Below are 27,423 nucleotides of genomic sequence, written 5' to 3'. Positions count from 1 at the left end.
CTTTACGGTGGCAGCTACTAATATTATGTAATGTGTTATTGTCATTTGTATATACTACCCCCCCGCAAAAAAATTATTCATTGATAAACTTGATTAAGTTCTTTTAAAATCTCAAGAAAATCTGTGTGGAGCCAGTAAAGGGAAGTTATTGACCTTCTATAGTGTGCATCCCAAATTAATACTATAGGATTGACAGAACAGTTATCTCAATAATATGAGATGGATACAGTTATATAATCTATAGTTCTTACCATCCATAAATGTAGGAGCAGCAGAAATATACTGTGACCTTCTAACCTCTCAGGATGCTGTACCTACTCTTAGCAATCATGGGATCCTCAATGCAGAGACTGATGGCTTAACAATAAAGATAGTTGACTTTTACGAAGCAGAGGAAAGCAGTACAAATATATAACTTTTTTAACATCAGTAATTTGTATTGAATTTCCAAAATATGAGGTACATTAAAGACAAATGGCTAGATTCATCATCGTTTGAAAAGTGATAAAATGGAGAGTGAAAAAGTACCAGCCAATCATATTCTCTCTGCCATGTCACAGACTGTGTTTGAAAAATGGCAGTTAGAAGCTGATTGGCTGGTACTTTTTTACTCTCCATTTTATCACTTTACAAGCGATGATGCATCTGGCCCAAAGGGACAACAAAAAAATCTTAGTGACTGAAACATCATTAACATCATGGAAGTTAAAGGGAACTGTTGAAGTCAAGGCAAGATCTGAGAGAGACAGAAATGTCGTATTCAACATTTTGATTTATTCAATCTTAAAGCCAACAAATAAAATTAGTTTTGCTATAACATGTACAGAAATATGTATTGTCTGTACTCTGCAAAGATGTAATAACTTCTGTTCACGTAGAGATTTCCTGGGTGATAGGTGAAAGTTTATGTCCTGTTCTATTCACTGTGTGACATTGTGCTTTGGTCCAGGTGTTCCCATATATAGCAGAAATACCTTCACTGACTACTGTACATTTAGATTTCCAGTAACAGAAGATTTTCTAGGAAATGAGCAAATAAAGTGTGACTTGGCAGGTTTCTACAAGTGTAGTGGCTTCTAATACTGTAAGCCTAAGTGAGAACCTCTATCAGCATAACCTCCTCCAATCTGCGCTGGCTTGATAAAGAGTAGAGCTCCCCCTGCTGAATCATTACATGATTTACATGACATTGCGCACATTTTCCATGCTGTTGTGTTTTCTTTTTTCTTTGTAGTTTTATATGAACAAAATACATGCTAGTGATTAGAGTTCTCGGTTGAAACAATAATACATCTTCCTGGAAATTAATGGTAACGTACAAAAGATGTGCGTAACACTTTCATTTGAGATAGATAGATAGATAGATAGATAGATAGATAGATAGATAGATAGATAGATAGATAGATAGATTTTTCTCTAATGAGCAAAACTATGGTGGTCATTCCGATTTGATCGCTCGCTAGCAGTTTTTAGCTGCCGTGCAAACGCTATGCCACCACCCACTGGGAGTGTATTTTAGCTTGCAGAAGTGCGAACGAATGTATCGCAGAGCGGCTACAAACTTTTTTTGTGCAGTTTCAGAGTAGCTCAAAACCTACTCAGCGCTTGCGATCACTTCAGACTGTTCAGTTCCTGTTTTGACGTCACAAACCCGCCCAGCGTTCGCCCAGCCACGCCTGCGTTTTTCCTTGCAAGCCTGCGTTTTTCCGAACACTCCCTGTAAACGGTCAGTTGACACCCAGAAATGCCTACTCAATGTCAATCACTCTGCGGCCACCAGTGCGACTGAAATGCTTCGCTAGACCCTGTGCAAAATGACATAGTTCGCTGTGCCCGTACGACGCGCGTGCGCCGCATACGCATGCGCACAACTGCCGTTTTTTAGCCTGATCAATGCGCTGCGAACAAATGCAGCTAGCGATCAACTCTGAATGACCACCTATGTGCACTGCACGTGGGACAGATATAATATGTGCAGAGAGAGTTAGATTTGGGTGGGGTGGGTTAAAACTGAAATCTAAATTGCAGTGTAAAAATAAAGCAGCCAGTATTTACCCTGCACAGAAACAAAATATCCCACCCAAATCTAACTTATTGTTTATTGGATTTCTTGCATGATAAGTAACAATTTATTTTGCATTGTTTAGATGCAGTTTCTCTGAGCTGTTTATCAACGCTTGCTTGCTGGGATAGTGGTCCCGAAAATAAGTTGTCACGTGAAGCTCTGTGCTATTGAAAACTCTTTCTCTGCTTTTTAATGTATTCGAAAATGATAAAGCTCTCTGTTGATTGTGCTTTACCAATGGTAAATGGTGTCCACACCATCTAAGATGGCACGAGCATCCAGGGCAAACCCTGAAAACCTTAGTTTTTGGTGTTTGCGCCTCCCGCATAGAGGTCTATGTGAGCCGGAAGTATCCACCGCTAGCTATGTAAATGTCAGACAATTCACTAGCTTCTCCAGTGTCAAGGGCTGTATAAATAACCCTGATCTTAAAATGACCCTTTCACTGGTGAAAACTGTGATTTTTGCTGGATTTTTGCAGCTACATTTTCTAATAGGGTTTCATAAATGGGCCTGTTAGTAAAGGTAATCAATAATATTGTGAGAAGGGGTATCACTAAACGGGAGGAGATACGTTCCCATTGATCAGTGTTTGGTGGCAATATGATTTGAGGATACCTTTATGGTGGCAGCTACTAATATTATGTAATGTGTTATCGTCATTTGTATATACTACCCCCCCCGCAAAAAAATTATTCATTTATAAACTTGATTAAGTTCTTTTAAAATCTCAAGAAAATCTGTGTGGAGCCAGCAAAGGGAAGTTATTGACCTTCTATAGTGTGCATCCCAAATTAATACTATAGGATTGACAGAACAGTTATCTCAATAATATGAGATGGATACAGTTATATAATCTATAGTTCTTACCATCCATAAATGTAGGAGCAGCAGAAATATACTGTGACCTTCTAACCTCTCAGGATGCTGTACCTACTCTTAGCAATCATGGGATCCTCAATGCAGAGACTGATGGCTTAACAATAAAGATAGTTGACTTTTACGAAGCAGAGGAAAGCAGTACAAATATATAACTTTTTTAACATCAGTAATTTGTATTGAATTTCCAAAATATGAGGTACATTAAAGACAAATGGCTAGATTCATCATCGTTTGAAAAGTGATAAAATGGAGAGTGAAAAAGTACCAGCCAATCATATTCTCTCTGCCATGTCACAGACTGTGTTTGAAAAATGGCAGTTAGAAGCTGATTGGCTGGTACTTTTTTACTCTCCATTTTATCACTTTACAAGCGATTATGCATCTGGCCCAAAGGGACAACAAAAAAATCTTAGTGACTGAAACATCATTAACATCATGGAAGTTAAAGGGAACTGTTGAAGTCAAGGCAAGATCTGAGAGAGACAGAAATGTCGTATTCAACATTTTGATTTATTCAATCTTAAAGCCAACAAATAAAATTAGTTTTGCTATAACATGTACAGAAATATGTATTGTCTGTACTCTGCAAAGATGTAATAACTTCTGTTCACGTAGAGATTTCCTGGGTGATAGGTGAAAGTTTATGTCCTGTTCTATTCACTGTGTGACATTGTGCTTTGATCTATAGCAGAAATACCTTCACTGACTACTGTACATTTAGATTTCCAGTAACAGAAGATTTTCGAGGAAATGAGCAAATAAAGTGTGACTTGGCAGGTTTCTACAAGTGTAGTGGCTTCTAATACTGTAAGCCTAAGTGAGAACCTCTATCAGCATAACCTCCTCCAATCTGCGCTGGCTTGATAAAGAGTAGAGCTCCCCCTGCCGAATCATTACATGATTTACATGACATTGCGCACATTTTCCATGCTGTTGTGTTTTCTTTTTTCTTTGTAGTTTTATATGAACAAAATACATGCTAGTGATTAGAGTTCTCGGTTGAAACAATAATACATCTTCCTGGAAATTAATGGTAACGTACAAAAGATGTGCGTAACACTTTCATTTGAGATAGATAGATAGATAGATAGATAGATAGATAGATAGATAGATAGATAGATAGATAGATAGATAGATAGATAAATAGATTTTTCTCTAATGGGCAAAACTATGGTGGTCATTCCGATTTGATCGCTCGCTAGCAGTTTTTAGCAGCCGTGCAAACGCTATGCCACCACCCACTGGGAGTGTATTTTAGCTTAGCAGAAGTGCGAACGAATGTATCGCAGAGTGGCTACAAACTTTTTTTGTGCAGTTTCAGAGTAGCTCAAAGAAAAAAAGGGGGGATGTCTCCCAGCGCTAGCGTTATCAGGTGTGTAATAAGTGCTAGATGGCAATATCTACTTGTGGAAATTAAAATCACTCAAACATCAATGTAATTTCAAAATAAAAGTAGTACAGGTTGAGTATCCCATATCCAAATATTCCGAAATACGGAATATTCCGAAATACGGACTTTTTTGAATGAGACTGAGATAGTGAAACCTTTGTTTTTTGATGGCTCAATGTACACAAACTTTGTTTAATACACAAAGTTATTAAAAATATTGTATTAAATGACCTTCAGGCTGTGTGTATAAGGTGTATATGAAACATAAATGAATTGTGTGAATGTAGACACACTTTGTTTAATGCACAAAGTTATAAAAAATATTCTCTAAAATGACCATCAGGCTGTGTGTATAAGGTGTATATGAAACATAAATGCATTCTGTGCTTAGATTTATGTCCCATCACCATGATATCTCATTATAGTATGCAATTATTCCAAAATACGGAAAAATCCGATATCCAAAATACGTCTGGTCCCAAGCATTTTGGATAAGGGATACTCAACCTGTATTTTATTAATCTGGCACAGGATAAAAAGTTATTTTATACAGTGGACCCTAATATGGAGATCCTCACTATTATCAAAAAATATATAAAATACTTAAGTGATCCTAATACCGGTATACTCAATACAAACAAAACAATCACATACAACAATGAACATATAAAACCAGTGATACGCTAAAGTCGCGGTTTATTCACTTGGTGAGTACTTGTAATCCTCAGGTAAATATAAGCATGTGGGAGTAGGTACTATAGCATAGTCATCTATCATGCATGGAATTAGCCCAACAAATGACTACTTGTACAACAGACTGAGGACGTGGACGGAGGTTTGGTCGTCATGGTAACGTACGCGTATGAAACGCGGAAGGAGATTTGGTTACCATGACGACTGCTACGTCAGGCGGGGATAAAGAACGGGATATCGGTACAGCTCGGCTATCCTGAGGAAGCCTGCGGTGTCAGGCGAAACTAGTAGATTGCGGAGCTATTACATATGTCTGCCGGCAGACACCCGTTCTACAACCTCCTGTGACTTGGAAGAGAGTGCTTTTAGCATTTTGGACATTTACATTTAGGAGCTGACGATCCCTGCTTTAATGATTTGCTGACTCCTACCTTGGAAGGACTTTATACCTCTTGGCTGGTATTAACCAGAATATTTGTTGGGCTAATTCCATGCATGATAGATGACTATGCTATAGTACCTACTCCCACATGCTTATATTTACCTGAGGATTACAAGTACTCACCAAGTGAATAAACCGCGACTTTAGCGTATCACTGGTTTTATATGTTCATTGTTGTATGTGATTGTTTTGTTTGTATTGAGTATACCGGTATTAGGATCACTTAAGTATTTTATATAATTTTTGATAATAGTGAGGATCTCCATATTAGGGTCTACTGTATAAAAGAACTTTTTATCCTGTGCCAGATTAATAAAATACTACTTTTATTTTGAAATTACATTGATGTTTGAGTGATTTTAATTTCCACAAGTAGATATTGCCATCTAGCACTTATTACACACCTGATAACGCTAGCGCTGGGAGACATCCCCCCTTTTTTTCTTTGCACTTTTGTGAGGATAGTGGAAATCCTCTCCCCTACTCCATAGCAGCTTAAGTTGATCAGGCGAGGCATAACAGCGCAGTCCTCCATTCCTTGTTTTCAGAGTAGCTCAAAACCTACTCAGCGCTTACGATCACTTCAGACTGTTCAGTTCCTGTTTTGACGTCACAAACCCGCCCAGCGTTCGCCCAGCCACGCCTGCGTTTTTCCTTGCAAGCCTGCGTTTTTCCGAACACTCCCTGTAAACAGTCAGTTGACACCCAGAAATGCCTACTCAATGTCAATCACTCTGCGGCCACCAGTGCGACTGAAATGTTTCGCTAGACCCTGTGCAAAACTACATAGTTCGTTGTGCCCGTACGACGCGCGTGCGCCACATACGCATGCGCAGAACTGCCGTTTTTTAGCCTGATCAATACGCTGCAAACAAATGCAGCTAGCGATCAACTCTGAATGACCACTTATGTGCACTGCACGTGGGACAGATATAACATGTGCAGAGAGAGTTAGATTTGGGTGGGGTGGGTTAAAACTGAAATCTAAATTGCAGTGTAAAAATAAAGCAGCCAGTATTTACCCTGCACAGAAACAAAATATTCCACCCAAATCTGACTCTCTCTGCACGTTATATCTGCCCCAGCTGCAGTGCACATGGCTTTGCCCATTAGAGAAGAATTTTGCTGTTGAGATCAGGTCTGAATTAGGCCCATAGATCGTTGGAAAAGTACATTTTAGTCTCAGCAAGCCAGCTCTATATGAGCAGTACCGTGACTGTTCTCTGTATCCATAATTTGGTTATCAACTTTTTGTTGGCTAGATGCTGTCATGGAACATATGGTCAGCAGTGGACTTACCGTTCAATTAGTGCATAACACTAACAAATGTCTTAGATATAATTACCTATTCTTCTGCAATGTCTCAATACATTCCTGACAGGATTCATGGAGAGTAACATAATTGTGGCTCCACTTTGCTGAACAATGCCACAAAGCAATGGTTTGTATAGTGAAGCCACATTGACTAATGAATGTGGCTGCAGCCTGTGGAAATATGTGTCACTATGGAAACCCAGAGAGCCTTTAGTGTAAGATGCCAGTAATTATTGCGGATGAGAATTGTTAGGAGTATCATTCGGCAGGTAACCTCTACCATTTAGATGCAGGGCCACAATATCTAAAATCAGTGAGGAGAGATAGGAATGACATTTCTCAGGTGTACCTCAAAAGGTGACTCTGCCTAAATGCGTTTTGACTGGATATGCCAGCTTCATCAGAGGCATGTGTATGGCTTTGTGCCATAGTCTACTGCGCATGCACAGGTCTCTGAGAACATGGTGTCCTCGCCATGTTTCTGCTGACTTCTCTACATGTACAAATCACCGGTAAAATGGCCACTGAACCATTACTCCATAGAGGTAAACTTTTGTGAGTGCATATTGAAGTACATGCAACTTAACATAAACATGTAACTACAGTGTTTTTTTTTTTGTACATCAAAATTTGTATGTATACTTTTTGGGTGCAAAATGCATTCAACTGTAAATGAGTTACTCATACCCCTTTCATACATGCAACTCGTCAAATTGCTGGGTCTATCAAGCCAGCAAATTCCAGGGTTTCAGCCCAACCCTGGTAAAGATCAGGATCGGAGACCAGGGATTTTGTCCAGGGTAGTTTGTACGAGAATCCCAGGTCAATGCGCGTTCAATTTCAGAAACCAGTGTTTTTGCTGCTCTTGTGAAAGGGGTATCACAGTGTTACTGCTATAACATTTATTTTGTTTCTGTACCTGTTCTACCTGATGTTTTTGTATTTTATTGTTTAGTATAATTATAAAGTTATTGTACACCATTTGCTGTGTAAGCCGTGTGTTACTTGATAAAATCAATGTTTGTTTGTTTTTTAAATCTTTTTAAAAGCTGTTTGTTCTGTTTGATAGGGTCGCCCAGGTCAACTTGGGCAACAGGGTCCAGCAGGGCCTCCAGGATTTATAGGGCCAGCCGGAGTTACTGGATCAAAGGGTGAAAGAGGATCTCAAGGATTAGCAGGACCGTCTGGACCAAAGGGAGACCAGGTATGTCTAATTATGTGCCTTTATATCAGTTTAATTCAGAAATATAAAGTATTGTTTATTTTCTATAAATATCGGTATTTCTCCTTCAACCAATGGGAGCACAGACCCACCATAGGTTTAATTGAGAAGTTAAGATCCATATCTCTCCACTTTAGACAGATTGATCCCAGGATTTTTGACAACCTTTAGAGGGATTGAAGGGAATTCAGTAACCTTTCGAGGAATAATGTATATAGGGAAATCTATATGGCGTAAGTGAACCCTAGAATTTTATCGGAATTTCAGGTTATTAGTGCTAATTCAAACTTCTTTTGCCCTAAATGTTAATCTTTTTTTACATGGGTAAGAAACTAATGACATCCTCCAGGTTTTTGCATCTTTAATCTTCACTATATGTACATCAAACATATCAAAAGGGATTTCCAGTATAACAATTGGTTTAATAGGCAATAAGCTCTGGATCTCAATGTCCCATATATATATATTAAACTGCACTCTCCTCCTCCTCATAAGAAAAAATGCAGGGCCAGCACTCACATTCAAAAGTATAAGAACTTATTGAAAAGTCTGTCACATTACAGCAAATGGCAATAACGGCAGATACCCAACAGCCTGTTTCAACTGCTCCACATCATTTTTCATCAGGTGCTATACAGACACTGTAAGTGAGCTGGAGGCGCCATAAACATCCAATCAATACACAAATTACGGCATTCAAATACCCGGCCGTTAGGTTGCATGGTAGGTTGCATGGGTTATATACTTCTACACCCACAAAGGTACCAAGTAAGGCAGCATTAGGCGCATTACGCAGGATCTCCCTGGGTGGAATAGAAGAGATGACACAATATGGGGTAATTGCAGCGACTTAACACTAGGAGTAGGGTCCCAACATCACCGTCATGTCATGTTCATCCCATCCAATAGCATACCAGTTGAGAAAGGTTACACTGTGGAAGATAAGACATACAATGACCCAAGGCAAACATAGAAAAACTGATAAGTTTGTAGTAATACGGTATACCCTGTCTGGATAGAGCCACATGAAGCATGTCCTGCACCACGTGGCGATATAGCATGCATGCACAGCATATGGCACTGGACGAGATCCTTGCAAGTCCTTCTGAACCATCACACTATACAGAGCACCAAGTGAGGCAGCCAGGTAAAGTGAAATCCATGAAAATCCAGTAAGGAGGCAGCATCAGCACAGCACAAGCAGAAACACATCAGGCACCAAACAGAAAGAAATGCTAGTTCCTGGGCAATATGAGAACCAAACCATGTTAACAATTAAAACACTGATCTTCACCATAGATGTGGGCAGCATAAATGTGAGTCCAGCAATGAGCATGGGGGTGCAGAGGAAAGTGTCCCCAAGCAGAGGCGATAGATGCAAGAATGATACAGACAGGGATATCTGATTTTTTTGGCACCATTTTGGATCTATCCAATTAGTCCCCAATTTTCTGCCTCCCCTCCCCCCCCCTCCTCCAACATGTTACCCCATATGGCCACCTGTGTACCCCAATTGCCCCCAGTATCTCCCTGTCCTGCCCTCTTCCCCCCACAGCATGCTACCCACATGGCCTCCTAGGTGTCCCTACTGCCACCAGTGCTTGCCTGACCTACCCCCCAGCTTCACCAGATTCTTACCTTAGTGTATCCTACTGCAGTACACCGCAATGCAGTCTCTGGACCAGGGGATGTAACTTTCAAGCAGGTGGTTGCAACTTGCAAGCATCCACAGGCCAGCCTTAACTAATCAAGGAAAACTATGCCCAGCTATGGGTATGTAATTTGCAGGCAGCCCAGGAAACAGCTACCATGCTGCAATTGCAGGAGCCCGGGAGTTTACTTGCGGTCACGTGGTCTGATCATGTGGTTTGATGATGTCAGGAGGGTACATTAATTGAAAGGGATCTATCCGCCACTCTCGTGCCAGTGACTGTGTCTCACCAAATAGAAATTCACGGCTGTCCATCATGACATCTTGACTTCACAAAGCAGCCGAATCTTAAATAAACACCTCCTGATGAGTAGACAGCCGTATCTGCTGCTTGGCTGGACCTGACCATCTGGCCATCGCCCTTGTAGCATTCGCCAGAATGACCAGATGGCCAGTCTAGCCCTGTATCATTCTAACTGATATAAAAAGGTATACTGTAGTAAATTATATGTCATACATGAGATCAATTATTTTTTTATATCTTTGTTAGAGTTATATTCACCAGTTGTACCTGTGTCATGAAGAAATTACATACAAGAGATGAAATAGTAAAACAAAATATACAACTCCATATGTTGTAAGATGCCATTGTATCATAGTAGATATGTAAAGCAGTGAGATGTTATGGTAGGTACAAGGAGGTCAGCAGAGAACAGTGCTTGTATTACAATTATAAAATAGTGGATCCTCTAAATAGACCATTGTTTTGTATGAAAGTGTGGAGTAGAAACATTTACAAATGTGTTCTCTCATATGGGCTGCAAGTTAAAGAAATATTCAGTATCCATTTCTTTTTATAGTGTGTCATCTAGCCAATCAATTCTCATGATATGCAGTCATTTCTCCTTAAACAAAAAGGGGAACTCAACCGAGTACACCTTTGGAGCACACTTTTCTGGGCAGCTGGTGAAATTACCATAACCAGTTTTCGAGCACCTCTAGGTAATCTGCTACCCTGAGGTAGGTTGCCCAGTATTACCATCTCTGATTGACACAGTACCCTCTTTTCTGGAGGATATTGCAAGGGGATATCCAAGATCTATCTCCTCTGGACGCCAAACCACAACTGGTGGGCATGCATGAAGAAGGCTTGTCCTATATTGATGATTCTGTCCTCAGACTACAAATAAAGAGAAATCTGAAACAAACAATTGTGCAATACACCCAGAAATAGCAGCCTGTGATTCAAAAAGAGGTTCCACTAGCTCTCTGAATATAGCTGATATAGGTGGTGAACTATATCAAAGTGCTTCAGCCAAAGGACATTTGTCTTTTAGGCTATATATCCTTAAGTCATCAACACTGGGACTAGCATTTTTGAACTTTTCATGCACTTTTGGGTAGTGGAGAAAATTATTGGAGTTCACACGTAACTCAGTGCCATATGATTTAATTTACATATTTACAGCTCTCCTCAGACTGGAAAGCTCTTGCTAGGATTTTGGCTAGCAGGGCATGTGTGACTAAGCATTGACTGTCTAGATCGCTGGATGACTCTCTGGATGGCACAAAGGGAAATCCTAGTGTGGCACTTTAAATACAGAAATTTATCTCCCAGCTAGCTGGGGAGAAATGCATTATTCAGGCCCCAGAATCATACCTGACACCTTCAAGCGTGAAGGTTTGTATCTGGCTTCAATCAACAGAAACTGTTTCTAAGCCCTAAAAGGGTAACAATTTATAAAATATGAGAAAGTCCTTGTGATTAGTCAATGCAAAGTTCTTTAAGTCTGATGACTATGCTGTGCCCATACCCCCGGTACTACTAAGTGAGCAATACATTTGAGATGGCTCTCTGTCTCTGACAGATCAATTGGTTTAGTGGAATAATTCTATTTCATTTTGAGAAATGCTTTTTGCTTTCTGTTTCCCAGGCAAAAGGGAACCCATACTAGCTCATACACGCCACTGCTTGTATGGTCTTATACCACTGCTCTTGCAGTAAATGTTCTTTTGTTCTATTGAAATTGTTTATGGTACACCAAAAGGTGTGGGCTTCAGTATGCCGACTGACGGGATCCCGGCGCACAGTATACCGCGCTGGGATCCCGACAGCCGGCATACCGACACTTATTCTCCCTCGTGGGGGTCCACGACCCCCCTGGAGGGAGAATAAAATAGTGTGTCGCGCGTCGAGCGCAGCGAGCCCGCAAGGGGCTCATTTGCGCTCGCCACACTGTCGGTAAGCCGGCGGTCGAGCTCCCGGCGCCGGTATGCTGGTCGCCGGGAGCCCGACCGCCGGCATATCGTAGTGAACCCCACAAAAAGGATGGCCCCTTCCTACCCCTGTGCTGTACTCTTCAGGAAGAAGATATATAAAATGGAATCTCTTTTGTCATTTAAGCAATTTAGACAGGAGACTTTATGGTGTCCAAAGATAATCATTTGCCTATCTGGAAATCAGAAGTTTCTATGATTTGTCCATCGGGAGGACCATGTTCAATATCGGACCCTTCCATTGTATCTTAAAGCTACAGTATTTCCTAGCCTTTTTTTATTGTGGCTTGTGATTGGTTCTCCCACACAGAGTTGACTTCCTCCCAGAAGACAATGTGAACCTAGGTGAAAACCACACTTTTAGAAAGCATGGATGTTTAGAAATCCTTTCTAAGTCATTCCTTATCCAGCAATGAGTATGTGGTTATTTGAACTCCAATCTGACATTTCTCAGCACCAAGTGTTAGTCTCCCCATTGAAACATCAGGGTTTCAAATCTTCTCCTTCATTTTGGAAGCTTCTTTCCCAACAGTATAAAAGGATGTGTTATCTTTGAAGCTGCATGATGCAAATTCAAAACAGTTACATTTATTGGTACAGAATTCTATGTAATTCACTACATGTGGCAAAAGGAATTTAAAGTTCCCCATGAGGCTTGTTTCTCTATTTACAGAAAAACTGTCAAGTCTCAAAATTTCTTGCAAAATCCTGGCAAGTTTGCTGATTATTTAAAGTGGCAATCATTTAAAAGGCAAAACCCTTTTAAATGGCTGCCATTTTAAAACATCAAGCAGACTCACCGGGGTCCCCAACCATGAGACTCTCAAAGGGACTGTAAGAGCTGCTGCTGCTGCTGTCAGATATGTTTGGTTGCTTTTGTGCAAAATAAATGTTAATAAATTAGGTCTAGAATGTGACAAAATGGGACATGGTTTAAGATTGAAGTAAAAACTGAGCTATGCTCAGCTCATTGTAAATGACCACATTTTAAGGAATTTTCCAAACATCATCTCCTGAGACTAATACAGGTTGAGTATCCCATATCCAAATATTCCGAAATACGGAATATTCCGAAATACGGACTTTTTTGAGTGAGAGTGAGATAGTGAAACCTTTGTTTTTTGATGGCTCAATGTACACAAACTTTGTTTAATACACAAAGTTATTAAAAATATTGTATTAAATGACCTTCAGGCTGTGTATATAAGGTATATATGAAACATAAATGAATTGTGTGAATGTAGACACACTTTGTTTAATGCACAAAGTTATAAAAAATATTGGCTAAAATTACCTTCAGGCTGTGTGTATATGGTGTATATGAAACATAAATGAATTCTGTGCTTAGACTTAGGTCCCATCACCATGATATCTCATTATGGTATGCAATTATTCTAAAATACGGAAAAATCCCATATCCAAAATACCTCTGGTCCCAAGCATTTTGGATAAGGGAGACTCAACCTGTAATACATTTCAAGGGCTAATGATGTTCTGAAAAAAATACATTTGTTCATTATTTTATTCTTTCAATTAACAAAACAATTGAGTGGTATGATACTGTTTCCTTCTGTCATTGGTTAGAGAAAATGATTACCCTCTCTATTTTTTCACAGGGTCCTATGGGTGTCTCAGGGTTCCAAGGTGGCAATGGAATTCCGGTAAGTTATGTGTTTCCGTCCTGTAATTCCATGTCTGTAGCCAGTATAACTCCTACTGTCCAGCACTGTGGAATAGACAGGAGTGCATACATACTGTATACTAGTTTTTTTTATATGGTTATTTATGACTGTTTTCTTGTATATATAACAAATGGAGGATATTGTTGCAAGACATTTTTTAGCCAACATTCCTAGTAAGGTCAATTATACAGGGAGTTCGGAAAGGTGCCTCTCCACAATGAGCACTGTCTCTGGCTACAGATATTCTCTGCAGCTGTGGTAGTCCAGAGTGGAGTCAGTACTTAATATAGATAAGTAGGTGGCAAATTCTGTTGTATTTCATGTAAATAAAATGTTTTTTTTATTTTTTATTTTTAAATAATGTAGTCATATTATTTAGCACACATTCTCTGCAGGTAGACTTGTTTAGAAGAGTCAGTGTGGAGGCACTTCCTGAGCTTCCAGTATTATGGGTTGCCGTCAGTGAAAAAAACACGAAAAGCTCCAATCTCGGGAATCCCTAAACATGGAGTTAGAGTCTGAAGAGGAAAAAAGGGAAAGATTTAGGGATGCGCTACTCCACTAATAAATAAATAAATAATTAAATAATTAAATTCTTAAATTCATAAATGTATATTAATATAAAACATTCTGAACGGTCATGTGTAATAAGTTAAAAAAACATATTTATTTTCACATAACAAAACATATAGAACACATATATTCATATACTGTTAAAACCTGTGCATGGTATTATTATTAGAATCTGTTCGTGCGACCTGGGAACATGTAACACTTCTTTTCTTATGTTCTCATTGCACCATGTAGCCTCAAATCAGTCCAATACAATGTATCATTGTCCTCAATTAAGAGGCTCTTATAGTTCCAATGATAATAGGGCTGATAAGTCACGTGATTCACAGCTGTGCACGGCTTGTGATTAAAAATTTTTTTTTTCTCATCATATAAATTTTTATTTGAAGATAGAAACATACAAGTCAATTGCTAGTATATAAACAGTAAACAGGAGGCTGTAAAGCCAGAATGGTGATAAGTACAACAAATTTCTCTAAGAGAGCGGTAAAAGAGTGTGGTGCGAATGACATAGAAGTTCTGTAGGAAACGAAAAACTGGAAACCAAAGGGTCCAGTGCTATGTAGGAGGGATGAGAATAAGGGAATTGAGCGGTTTCTGTAAAGGGACGTGGGTCCAGGGGTTAGGTGGGAAGAGAAGAAAAGAAAAAGAAGAGAAAGGAGAAAAAAAAAAGGGGGGGGGGGGAATAGGGGGAGGGGCAATAGTTGCGGAGTGGGGTCCTTAATTAATTTAGTCCTGGGAGGGGATGGTCATGGAATCTGTACCATGGGAACCAGGTGGAGTGAAACTTTTTAACTGTGTTTTGGCGAAGACTAGTGATGTATTCCATGTTTGCAACAAACCAGATTCTGTTTGTGAGTGCCTGGCTGCTGGGGGCTTCGGGGTTCTTCCATTTACTTGCTATTTGGTATTTTGCTGCGCAAGATATAAAGAGAACCAGGTTTTTAGAGTCTTTAGAGATGTGGTCGGGCGGAGAGCAGAGGAGGAGGTTCGCGGGCGATAGGGGCGCTGGTAAGTCGATTAATCGTGAGATAAGCTTGCGGACCTTTGCCCAGTATTGAACAATCACCGGGCAGGTCCACCAAACATGATAGAACGTGCCTATGTGACCGCAATTCCTCCAGCAAAGGTTGGAGGTGTTAGGGTAAATCCTATGCAGTCGGTCCGGTACTAGGTACCATCTAGTGTATATTTTGTATGAGTTTTCACGGATGGCCACGCTGATGGAGCATTGTGCAATCGCGGTGCGGATTGTGTCCCAACCCTCGTCCTCTAAGTGACACCCCATGTCAGCCTCCCAAGCAAGCTCGTGTGGCTCGAGAGGCGGGGGTGTAGGGCTGAGGATGGTTTTGTAGAGGAGGGAGATGGTGCCTCTACTGGTGGGGTTGTAAATACAGAGCCTCTCGAGAGGTGTGGGGGCCGATAGAGGAAACGTTAACAGTAGGGAGGAGAGGAAGTGGCAAATTTGTAGGTATTGATAGAACAGAGAGTTAGGCAGGTCGTGTGTAGTTTGTAGGTCAGAGAATGACTTAATGGAGTGCGTCCCTGTGAAGTGGTGTATTCTGGTGGCTCCTGCCGAGATCCAGGGGCGGGCCATTTCCCGAGAGAGTCCCGGGGTAAATGCTGGATTGCTCCAGATGGGAGTCAAAGGGGAGGGGTGGTTTGATAATTTAAATTTTTTGTTCAGATTCCGCCAGTGTGTAATAGTCAATTCTATTGCGGGTGAGGTGCGGTGGGGTGGGATGTGTAGTTTACTAGAGAGCCAAGGCAAGTGAGAGATAGATGGGAGTCCCGTCAAATCGCTCTCCAAATCGACCCATCTTTTAGTGTGTTTTGGGGAATGCCAGGCAATCATTTGGCTTAATCTGGTCGCGTCATAATAGCGTTGGAGAATGGGAAGGCCAAGACCGCCGTTTTGAGAGTGTTTAGCTAAGATATCCTGCCGGATTCTAGGCTTTTTGTGGGCCCAAATAAATTTACAGAAGGAAGAGTGGAGATTGTTAAGAGTCCGGGAGGGCACCGCAATTGGAAGTGTCTGGAACAGGTAGAGAAGTTTGGGGAGGACGTTCATTTTTATAGCGTTAATTCGTCCCACCCAGGAGAGAAAGTAAGATTCCCATTGTTGGATATCAGTAAGGATTGATGTGATGAGGGGGGGGGGGTAGTTAGCCTTGTAGAGAGAGCTGTAGGATTTGGTGATGGAGATCCCAAGATATTTGAGGGAGCATCTGCGCCAAGAGAAATGAAAGTTCTTTTGTAGTAGTGATTTAGTTAGTTTGGGGATGTGCAAAGAGAGGGCTTCGGATTTTGTCTCGTTAATTTTATAACCCGAGAGGTTGCCATATGTGGTTAGTTCTTGGAAGAGGTTCGGGAGGGAAATAGTCGGGTTTGTCAAAGTCAGGAGGATGTCGTCGGCGAAGAGAGAGATGGTGTATTGAGTATGGTTGACTTGGATTCCCGTGATGTCAGGGTTGGACCGCATGCGGTTTGCAAGGGGTTCAATGACGAGTGCGAATATGAGAGGAGATAATGGGCATCCTTGTCGTGTTCCGTTCGAAATTTTGAGGGGATCCGATAGCAAGCCGTTGGAGAGAACCGACGCCGAGGGGTTCTGGTATAGGGCTTGTATGGCTTGAAGGAATCTACACTGGAGGCCAAAACGTTGTAAAGTCTGTCGCATAAAGGGCCAAGAAACTCTGTCAAAGGCCTTCTCTGCATCTAGGGCAAGAGTCAGGGACGGGATCTTGTGGAGATTGATGTGGTCGATAATATCCACGACACGCCTAGTGATGTCGAGTGCCTGTCTAGATTGAACGAAGCCCACTTGGTCAGGATGTATGAGTGAGGGGAGGATAGGGTTAAGTCTATTAGCTAGTACTTTGGCGAAGATTTTCAAATCCGAGTTTAGAAGTGATATGGGTCTGTAGTTAGAAATAAGCTGGGGGTCTTTATTGGGTTTTGGGATCACGGGGATGACGGCCTTGGTAGTGTGGGGGTGGAAGGGGGACCCATCCAGAATAAGGTTAAATACTGACGTGTGGTGGGGAAGTAATGCAGGTTGAAAAGTTTTATAATATGACATTGGGTAGCCATCCGGGCCCGGCGCTTTAGATGGCTTCTGACTACCGATGGCAAGGGTTATTTCCTCGGGGGTGATGGGTTTGTTAAGGGCCGTGGAGGTGTCGGCGTCTATTCGGGGTAGATCTGAGGAAGCTAAGTATTCTGAGACCGTGGGGTGGGTCGGGTCTAATGAAGAGGAGGTGTCTGGCAAATTGTAGAGCTGCTCATAGTACGTCCGAAAAAGAGAGTTAATAGTTTTGGGTTGTACTGGAGGGAGTTGCACTCGTCTTTAACAGCCGGGATAGCAGTGTGCGCTTTCCGAGCCCTCAATCTGCCGGCCAAGAGCGAATCGGCTTTATTACTTTTTTCGTAGAATTTTTGTTTCAGCCAGCGGAGTGAGTGCTCGGTTTTTTCGGCCAGTAAAGCGTTTAAAGTTGCCCTGGTGGATGTGAGCTTTGAATAAAGAGGTTGCGAGGGTTGTTGCTTATGTAGTGTTTCTAAGTTGTGGACCTCAATTGTGAGGGATGATATTTTTTGTTTGCGATCCCTGTTCCCATATGACGCATAGTTGATGATGTGTCCCCTAATTACGGCTTTGTGGGCTTCCCAGATTAGCGGGGTGCAAGTGGAGTCGGTCATGTTTAAGGAGAAGTAGTCAGCTAGGGCTAGAGTGATTTTTTCCTGAAACTGAGGGATTTTTAAGAGCGTTTCGTTTAATCTCCAATTGGGGCGAGTTGTCGGGATGTCAAGGAAGTCAAAGGTGGCGGTGATAATGGAGTGGTCTGACCAAGGGTTAGTGAGAATAGATGAGTCTAGTACATGTTGAGAGAGCAATGTGCCGCAGTAAAAAAGATCAATTCGAGAGTATGATTGGTGCAGGGTCGAGAAGAAGGTATAGTCTTTGGCTGTTGGGTTGAGAGCACGCCAGACGTAGAAGAGGCCAGATTCACGGATGTGTTTATTTAAAGAGCGTGAAGATGAGTCTCGATGGGGGCGGGTCTGGCCAGAGGATTTATCTAGGTCGACATCTGGGACAGTGTTGAAGTCTCCTCCTAGTATTAAGTAACCTTTTCTGATTTTGTTTAGATCTGAGAAAAAAGAATTAAAAAAAGAGGGTTGCCCGGAGTTGGGGGCGTAGACGGTGGCTATCGTGCATTCTAAGTGTCCGAGCATGCCCGTCAGAATGATATACCGGCCATCAGAGTCTGTGTGAGTCGATTGTAGTGTAAATGGGATTTTGGAATGGATCAGAATGGCCACCCCGTTGTGTTTCGATTGGCTTGAGGAATAGAAAGCCGTTGGGTAGCGTTTAGTGGTTAGGGATGGGTGCGATCGGGATTTGAAGTGAGTTTCTTGGATGAGCACGATTCCCGCTTTTAGAGTTTGAAGAGAGCGGAACAAAGATGAGCGCTTCTCGGGGGTATTGAGACCCTTGGTGTTCAAGGACGCCAGGAGCAGGGGCATCTTTTAAGGTGTTAGAAGGGGGCGTAGTCTGGCAGCTGAAGGAAGAAGCTGTGTTCTCACTGAGCTCCCGGGATCCGCAGCTCATAATATATTTACTTGGCTCTCTAAAATCCTCCCATCCGCCCCAATACCCCCCTGCTCCTTCTGTACCCCCTGCTGAACCCCCCCGAAGCGCCGCGGAATCGGGGAGCAGTTTTTACTGCTCCTGCGGGTTGCGGCCTACGGGGAGCAAGGAAGCCGGGGCCTCGAGTATCTCCTGACGCCGGGGACGGTTCCGGGACCCACGGCTCGGGCCGTGGACCTCCTCCGGAGCTCCGTTCCCCTCACTGCCGCTGCCCGCGGCTAAGAGTGTCTCCCGGCTGTCGGTTGTGTGCGGCTCGTTTTGGCCCAACGGGGACCCTGTGACTCGTGGTGTAGACGAAGCCGGCGGGCACCCGGCGGCCATCTTAAGAACCTCCAGCGGGCGGCCGAACGGAGCACCCGCACCTGAAGAATCACCGGGGCACCCTGGCCTGGGCCTCCTGAGACCAGACACACTCTCCGTGCAGCCGGGACCGGCTACACTGCGGAGGAGAGGAGAGCGACTGACCGGGCACTGACGCGGAGGGCCTGAGGCTCCGGTGGCGGCCGCCATCTTGGGGCCTCGGAATCCCGGAGAGACGCGCGGGACCCGTGACCTGGTGTTTCCACCAGCTGATAAGGTGAGCTGCTCCCCGGGCTTAACTCCCCTCACTGAGGCCCGCACAAACCAGCGGCTGACGGCCGCCGCCAGCGGCCCTGAGACGGACACCAGGGGAACACAGTCAGGGACAGAGGCACAACACATCTACAGCCCTGCCCTGCGGCCTGCCTTCTGCACCCCCTTTAATACACTCTGGCTCGGCAGGTGGGCACTGCTCTGAGTTCATACCTGGGTCTCCCTGAATTGTCGACGACGGACGCGACTAGGGGTCCCCAGGGCTAACAACTGCTGAAGAACACTGCTGAGCACCAGTAAAGTAAATCCCTGTGCACTAATAGTCAGCTCTGCACTACACTGAGCGGAGACCTCCCTGAGGCTGCAGGAGCTGATACCTCCGATCACTAACCCCTATTATCTAGATATCGGACCCAGGGGGACTGGATCCACGCCTGTTTGACCTCGCACAGGGGTGGGAGGCTGAGGGGATGAGAATACAGGAGCAAGGGCCCTGCCCGCGCTGCGCTGAAATGTGATCTTTTCACTCGAGATGCTCTCCTAATACCTCCCCGCAACCGTTTTTGCTGATACATGCTCACACGGGCCATGACCCTATTGCCGTGAAGGGGCCGATTCTCCTCAGATACCGAATTGCGCAATTTCTGTGATATCTGTAACCATGCCTACGAAGAAGCAGAAACCCCCCAAGCAGATTAAACAAGTTCCCTTCTTTAAGCCGTCTCCGCTCCGAAACAAACCTTCAGAGGCTGGGGCTGCGGCAGTAGGCCCATCTCCTCAAGTCATGCGGTCTCCTCCCCCGATCTCTGAGTCCCCTACCAGGGAAGCTCCCCCAGCGATACACCTCGAGGACAGTGAGGCGCTAACAGTGGGCAGTATGAAACGGTTACTACATCAGATCAAAGACGACGTAACATCTGAGTTCAGATCAATGCTGAAAACCTGCCAGAACTCTATTGACGATCTGGGGGACAGGACGGGTCAGCTGGAAACAAAGATGGGCGAAGTAGTTAGCTCCCATAACACACTGATAGACTCTCATGACACCTTGGAGGGCGAAGTTAATTCTCTGCGGGATAAAGTGGCGGATTTGGAGGACCGCTCGCGCAGGAACAATTTGAAACTCAGAGGGGTCCCCGACTCGGTCTCGAACAGTAGTCTTCACGATTACACTCTGGAAATTTTCAAAAAACTGCTGCCCTCTGCCAGCTCCACGGATCTCCTGCTAGATCGTATACACAGAATCCCGAAGGCCCGGGGTGCCCCAGAGGGTGCGACCAGGGACGTATTGATGAGGGTCCACTTTTATCACATAAAGGAAGCTTTGCTGAAGGCGGTTAGACCCTCCTCTGATACAGCAGATGCCATGGGTAACCTTCAATTATACGGAGACCTGTCCCAGTACACCCTCAGTAAAAGACATTCTCTTCAACCGTTTACTGCTGCTCTACGGAAGGCAGGAATACTCTACAGATGGGGATTCCCCACACGCCTGTTAATCTCCAAAGAAGGCTCAACTATAGCAGTTGCGTCTCTAGATGAAGGTATGAAGCTGCTACGAAAATGGAACTTGGGGGAAGAGCGCATTTCCAGTTCTCCTGATCATCGGATCCAGCAGGACTGGTCGATAGCTGAGAAGTAGAGGCATTATATTTACACTCACCTACTACTACTACCTCTGACAGGATTGGAGTCTCAGGACACTGATTCAATTACAAAGACTATCTCATTCAGACTAAGGTCACGGCTAGTATGTTTGACTATTAATGGCAGATATCTAATACATCTGACCGTGAGTTTACGAATGAGACACATAATGTTTGTAAGGTGTTAGAAGGGTGCGCAGAGGAGAAAGAGAGGAGAAAGAGGAAGGCGTAGAAGGAGTGAAGAGAGGACGAGAAAATAAACAGTAGGAATGTTAGAAAGAAAATGCAAAAAAATAATTAAATAAGTACAAAAAAAAAAGATGGGGGGGGAAGGAGGGCGAGTCTGTGTAGGAGTTCCTTACGACCAGCGAGAAGGAACGGGCACAGAGAGTAGGATCAAAAGATCCAAAGTGGAGGAGCGTCGGGGAGCGACAGTACTCCCTCCACGGAGGGGAAGAGGTGTGGGAGTGGGTCTAGGTGCTTGGAAACAACAGTGTGGGTCTGTGTGGTAAGTACAGGGATTGAAGGAACACGTCCCTCCAGTGGTGGTCTGTGTGAAAGAAGTAGTATTAGCTGAGAGGCGAATAAACATTGTGTGAATGGCATGTGATTAAAGGGTGGTATGTAGGGTCAGATAACAAGTGCGACAAAAGCAATACTACATTAATACAGAGAAAACAGTTAGATTTTCAAACTGAACATCCTGGTTCCTATATCCGAGTATAAAGTGTGTGTTAGTTGTCAATATGCTGCGTGAAGCAAATATGTGGGCGGGCCCAAGGAGGTAGCTTTAACCGTGGGACTTCAAGTAGCGGGGTTAGCAAAGTGGGCTAAAGAAAGGTAAGGGCAGGCAAAATACAATAGGTATATGGAACAATCAGGATGTGAAACTAAAACAGATAAAGTAGTCAACAAGAGTATTATAGCAATATAACAAATGGAGTGTCCATGTAACTGTAGGTGCTGAGGCGATCAGGGTGGGCGGGGGTTGGAGCTTTGCTCGACGAGTGTATCTGAGTCCTCCAGGTGTGATAGGAAGTCGCCCCCTTCCCTTGGATCTTTAATGACGATTGTTTTTCCATTATAGTCGACCAAGAGTTTAAAGGGGAATCCCCAGCGGTAGCGGATACCTCGTGTGCGGAGAGCGGAAGTTAGATCTCTGAGTTCTCTCCTTTTAAGTATGGTGGATGGGGCTAAGTCCTGGAAGAATTGTAATTTGACGTCCTCAAACATTATGTGTGGTTTGCCCCGGGTCGGGAGAAGGACCATCTCTTTATCTTTGAAGTTGAGAAAGCGCATGATGACGTCTCTCGGGGGTTCGCCCTCGCGGGGCCTAGGTCGGAGGGCCCTGTGAGCCCTTTCCAGAGGCAGTTCTCGAGAACCTGCATTTGGCGAAAGGGTGGAAAACAGCCGTTGGAGGTATGTTTCAAGGGCCGCCGGGAGGACGGACTCTGGAATGTTGCGAATTCTGAGATTGTTTCTCCTTTCGCGATTTTCCAAGTCCTCGTTTTTGGCCCGGAGCTCCGTGTTATCTTGGATGAGGTGGTCTATATCTCTGACCGTTTCTATGTGGTCTTTCTGTAGAACGTCTTGTCTGGCTTCCAGTTTGGAAGTTCTGGAGGACAGGGATGAGATATCCGACCTAATAGAGGTAACTGCTCTGTCGAGTTTGGTTTCCAATGATTCTTTAAAGTCCATTATGAGCGACTTCAGAGCCATGATGTCCTCTTTGGTCGATGGGACGGGTGAGGGTGATGGGTCGTCTCCACCTGAAGCAGATAGGCTGGGAGAGGGAGGGCCTGAGGGTAGGGAGGGCTTATCGCTCTTGTCGGTTTTGGTGAAATGTTGGGAAATATCTGTACCCGCACGTCTTCTTGTGTTCGGGTTGGGTTTGGACATGTTTGCACCTTGGTAGGCGGGTTTGGGGATGAAGGGATCACACAAGGCTTTGAGGTAGGTGGATAGAGTGGGACTGGTAAGTTGCCAGAGAGGGAACCACTGGAGGGCTGAGTTATGGTGCAATCAGTGGAACATGAGAACTGGTGGGCGTCTTAGAGAGTTGAAGGATGCCCAGTCGTTGCCGTGGGTGTGTGTGCTAGTCGCCACGTATTTGGAGTGGAGACGTAACTTTCATACGGCTTTGGTAGCGACGAGGGTCTGGGTGTACGTAAGGTGAGGTCCAAGGGTTATGGGCTGTTCGTCACACTCGCAGCGGCGGGTGGCCGCTGATAGATCAGAGATAGCTCTCCGCTGTCGTATTGTGCAGTTGCGTATTGTAGATAAGTAGGTGCGACAGTGAAGGAGGCAGGTACGGTGCTGGAGAGTGTGACGGTATCGCTCGTGTGGGAAGGCCCAGGCCGAAGGGGTGGTGCGTCACCGTCCAGGAGTCACCACGAGGGGGGCCGGATGTGGGAGTATAGCAGCAGCAGCAGAGCTTCGAAGTCGTGGATAGGGACCAGCGAGCCCCTGACTATCGTGTTAGGAGCCTCCGAATAATTGGGGAGGTGGGGAGAGTCGTGACAGCTGCGGGTGGCGATCGGCTCCGCTGGTGGCGGGTGTGGTGGAGGAACAGTCCGGGGGACCCCAGGTCACAGGTGAGTTAAGGTGAGCAAACGGGCCCCGGCGGTACCTCCGGCGGGCCGCCCCGAAATATAGACTCTGGGCTGCGTGGGGGAGGTAGGCCGCAACCCGCAGAGAGGCCTAGTGTCTCTCCCGGCTCCGCGGGCTCCGCGCTCCAGGAAGCACAGGACAGGGAGCAGGTTTATTGAATTTATTTATATTGCCAATCTAAAGATGGCCGCCGGCCGGCAGATGGAGCCGCCCCGTCCCGCGGCTCCCCACTGTGTTCGCCGCCGCTGGTGTAAGGGGTCAGCGTCACGGGAGCGCCGGGAGCGCAGCGCCGGGTCCAGGCACCCCGAGGAAGCTCCCCAGCGTCAGCCCCAGCACCAGAGCGCTCGGCGGCGCCAGTCGCAAGATGGGCGCCGCCGCCCACCGCAGCTCTCACCCCGTACAGCCTCCGCAGTCCTCGGTCCCCGGCCGACTCCTCGGCTAGCCAGGTGATGACTCCTGCCGCAGAGGGCAACGTCCGGGTGGGGGAGGCAATCCGCGATGCGAGGCTGGCCGTCCCGGATCCGGCAGGCCGATCGTTCCAGCGGCCTGTCCCCGAAATCGAGGTCCCGGTCTCAGCACCGGAGGTAGGCCGCAATCCGCAGGGGGCGAAGCAGGGCCCCCCCGACTCCGCAGCACTCGCCTCCCGGCACCGGACAGGTCAGCAGCTTCAGATGTATGGGTAGGGAGCAGCCGGGTGCTTTGTAGTTAGGTCTGGGCACATATATAAGGAGATTCAGCCCGGAGCTCCACTGAATCCCAGCTTTCCCTGATGCCGGCTAGGCCACGCCCCCCAATCGTGATTAAAATTTTACATGCATGTAAGTTGTATCTCACCCACTGTGGCTATTCCAAATGAGAATCCTTTCTCCACTTGTTTCCCCTGGTTCCAAAGCATGTGCAGCTTGTCCACTTAATCCTCCACTGTTTGTTTTGCTGGTCAGTGGCAGTGCTATTTTGCCGGGACTGTTGGTTAGCTGATGGTTCCAATACACATGGGGTCTGAGGAAGCCGCTGAGAGTGTCACTACAGGCGGAGAAATGCGTTACACAGTGTAAGGAGCCCACCTACCACTTTGGCTGATACTGAACCACGGACCCCATGTGTATTGGAACCATCAGCTAATCAACAGTCCCGGCAAAATAGCACTGCCACTGACCAGCAAAACAAACAGTGGAGGATTAAGGGGACAAAGTGCACATGCTTTGGAACCAGGGGAAACAAGTGGAATAGCCACAGTGGGTGAGATACAACTTACATGCATGTAAAATTTTGATCACAGGCCATGCACAGCTGGGAATCACGTGACTTATCAGCCCTGTTATCATTGGAACTCTAAGAGCCTCTTAATTGAGGACAGTGATACATTGTATTGGACTGTATTGAGGCTACATGGTGCAATGAGAACATAAGAAAAGAAGTGTTACATGTTCCCAGGTTGCACGGACAGATTCTAATAATAATACCATGCACAGGTTTTAACAGTATATGAATATATGTGTTCTATATGTTTTTTATGTGAAAATAAATATTTTTTTTTAACTTATTACACATGACCGTTCAGAGTGTTTCATATGAATTTAATATACATTTAGGAATTTAAGAATTTAATTATTTAATTAATAATTTATTTATTTATTAGTGGAGTAGCGCATCCCTAAATCTTTTCTTTTTTTCCTATTTTGATTTTATAGAGGTTGGCAATTACCTCAATAGGGGGAAGCAGCAACATCCATTAATAAGAAATAACTAAATTGAAAAGGATATAACTCCACCAGCAGGTCAGCGCATATCGTGGTCATCTGTTTCTTGAGAGTCTGAAGAGACTTTGACTAATCATATACATATAGGTACAGGACATTGGTGTACAAAGTGCTGCTACGTCACCCGGTTTGTCTACATCATTACTGACACTTCACATATTCAATACATTTGGCGGGATATAATGGAGTCCGAGTTCGCTGGAGGTGCAGTATGCTGGCTGATCTCAGACGTTTTTTTAAAGGGGCAATCACTTAAAAGGCATGGTTTTGACTTGAAAGTGATTGTCTCTTTAAAAAAGTCTGAGATCGTCCGGCAACCCGCACCACCGGCGATCTCGGACTACATTTTATGCCACCAAATGTTTTTCTCCTCTGTTTTTTGCTGTTATAATCAACACATATACAGTAGGAAAAGGGGAAGTGGGGGAGCAGTGTCAGGCCCATAATTGTGGAACACCTCATGGACATAGTCTACGACATCAGAATTGCAGAATTAATTAATTTACTAGTTTTTTTGTTATACTGTTTATTCCTGTTATAAATTTAGAATTCAGATACGAACCATAGAGGCAATTGAAAGAAATAATGGGGAATAGATGATCCTGCAAAAGTGGCATAGGGTGATAAAACCAATAAATCCTGGCAGGGGATCAGTGTCTGAGCTGCTTCATGTCTCTGAAAATTAGCAATGATAGGGTAGTGCACTCAGCAACCATTCTGAAGGCACTGTGCTGCCGTCGCCGAGAACTGAATTGACCCTAAAGGGGGGTACACACGGAGCAATAATCTAAGCAATCTGACTAGATTGCTTAGATTTTAGCAAGATCGCTCCATGTGTAGCCTTAACAGCGATAGCGATGCGCAGCCCCGCACATCGCTATCGCTGGTGCTAGATTGGCCTGCATGCATCGCTGGGTGAAGTGAGCGCCCCCCCATCTCCCCCCGCACGCTCTGCACAGATCGCGTTGTGCTGAGCGGCGGGAGAGATGTGTACTGAGCGGTTCGCTCAGCACACATCTCTCCTGCATCGGCCTGTCTATATGGGCCTTAAGAGTTAGGTACACAGCTGATTCCATGATTAACTTCCACTGAGGAGCACATAACAGTAAGTATAGTGTCATTGTGCCACATAGCTTTTCATTTAGATGTAACTGGAATTAATGCCCAGATTTATCAAGCCCTGGAGAGTGATAAATAGCACGGTGATAAAGTACCAGCCAATCAGCTCCTCCAAACACAGCCTGTAACGTGGCAGTTAGGAGCTGATTGGTTGTTACTTTATCACCAGGCAATTTATCACTCTCTAAGGCTTGATAAATGGGCCCCTTAGTCTCGCCCAATTTCACAATGAAGTGGAAACCTACATTGTCTCTCATGCTTTATTGATAAGACAATGCTGCAGTGATAGGCTGCATCCATGAATATTGGTTAGCCCCATAATGGCCATATGGGTAGGTAACAGGTATACTTCAGGTTCAACACAGAAGTGGGAGATAGAACTACTGGTAAGTAGCTTTCATACTGAGCCCAAGTGGAAGCCATTATTATTATTCTTATGCAGCATTCATTGACAAGTCATTTTCTTTGTGTTTAAGGGTCATAGCGGACAACCGGGTCACCGAGGTTTGCCTGGTCTGGACGGTTGTAATGGTACTTTTGGGGATGATGGATTTCCTGGGTCTTCTGGCTTTCAAGGAACTCCTGGATTTCAGGTAAGAATAATATACCATTCGCCTTTTTTGGTGCTAAATCTTCTTTTTCTACATCAGTAATATAAAGCACAAAAACAAACTAAAGACACATGAGAAAAATACAGTCACCTGGATACGTATTGTAAAAAATAGCAACAAAGGCATAGCAAAGCAACAAGATTCACACTAGGCTTCAAGCCACAGGGTTCCACGCTCCAATGATAGCCACAACCCACATATGCTGTAATCCTGGTGCTGAAATGTAGAGACAATGGTGTGGGCACTCTGATCAGTTTAAACTCCA

At 44.4% G+C, this 27,423-nt stretch overlaps 1 protein-coding gene across 4 annotated transcripts in view; it reads left to right on the top strand.

Annotated features, from left to right (window-relative positions):
* Window positions 1-27,423, top strand: part of COL4A6 (collagen type IV alpha 6 chain) — a 445,180-nt gene that overhangs the window by 281,708 nt on the left and 136,049 nt on the right. For all 4 annotated transcript variants that reach the window (XM_063937284.1, XM_063937285.1, XM_063937286.1 and 1 more), the window contains exons 5-7: window positions 7,856-7,990; window positions 13,553-13,597; window positions 27,024-27,140. In XM_063937284.1, the coding sequence (XP_063793354.1) occupies window positions 7,856-7,990; window positions 13,553-13,597; window positions 27,024-27,140 (297 nt within the window). The remainder of the gene's footprint in view (window positions 1-7,855; window positions 7,991-13,552; window positions 13,598-27,023; window positions 27,141-27,423) is intronic.

This window comes from Pseudophryne corroboree, chromosome 8, assembly GCF_028390025.1.
Source record: "Pseudophryne corroboree isolate aPseCor3 chromosome 8, aPseCor3.hap2, whole genome shotgun sequence".
In the NCBI taxonomy this organism is placed as follows: Eukaryota; Metazoa; Chordata; class Amphibia; order Anura; family Myobatrachidae; genus Pseudophryne; species Pseudophryne corroboree.
The sequence above is the reverse complement of the archived record's forward strand: the minus strand, read 5'-3'. Positions and strand labels throughout refer to the sequence as shown.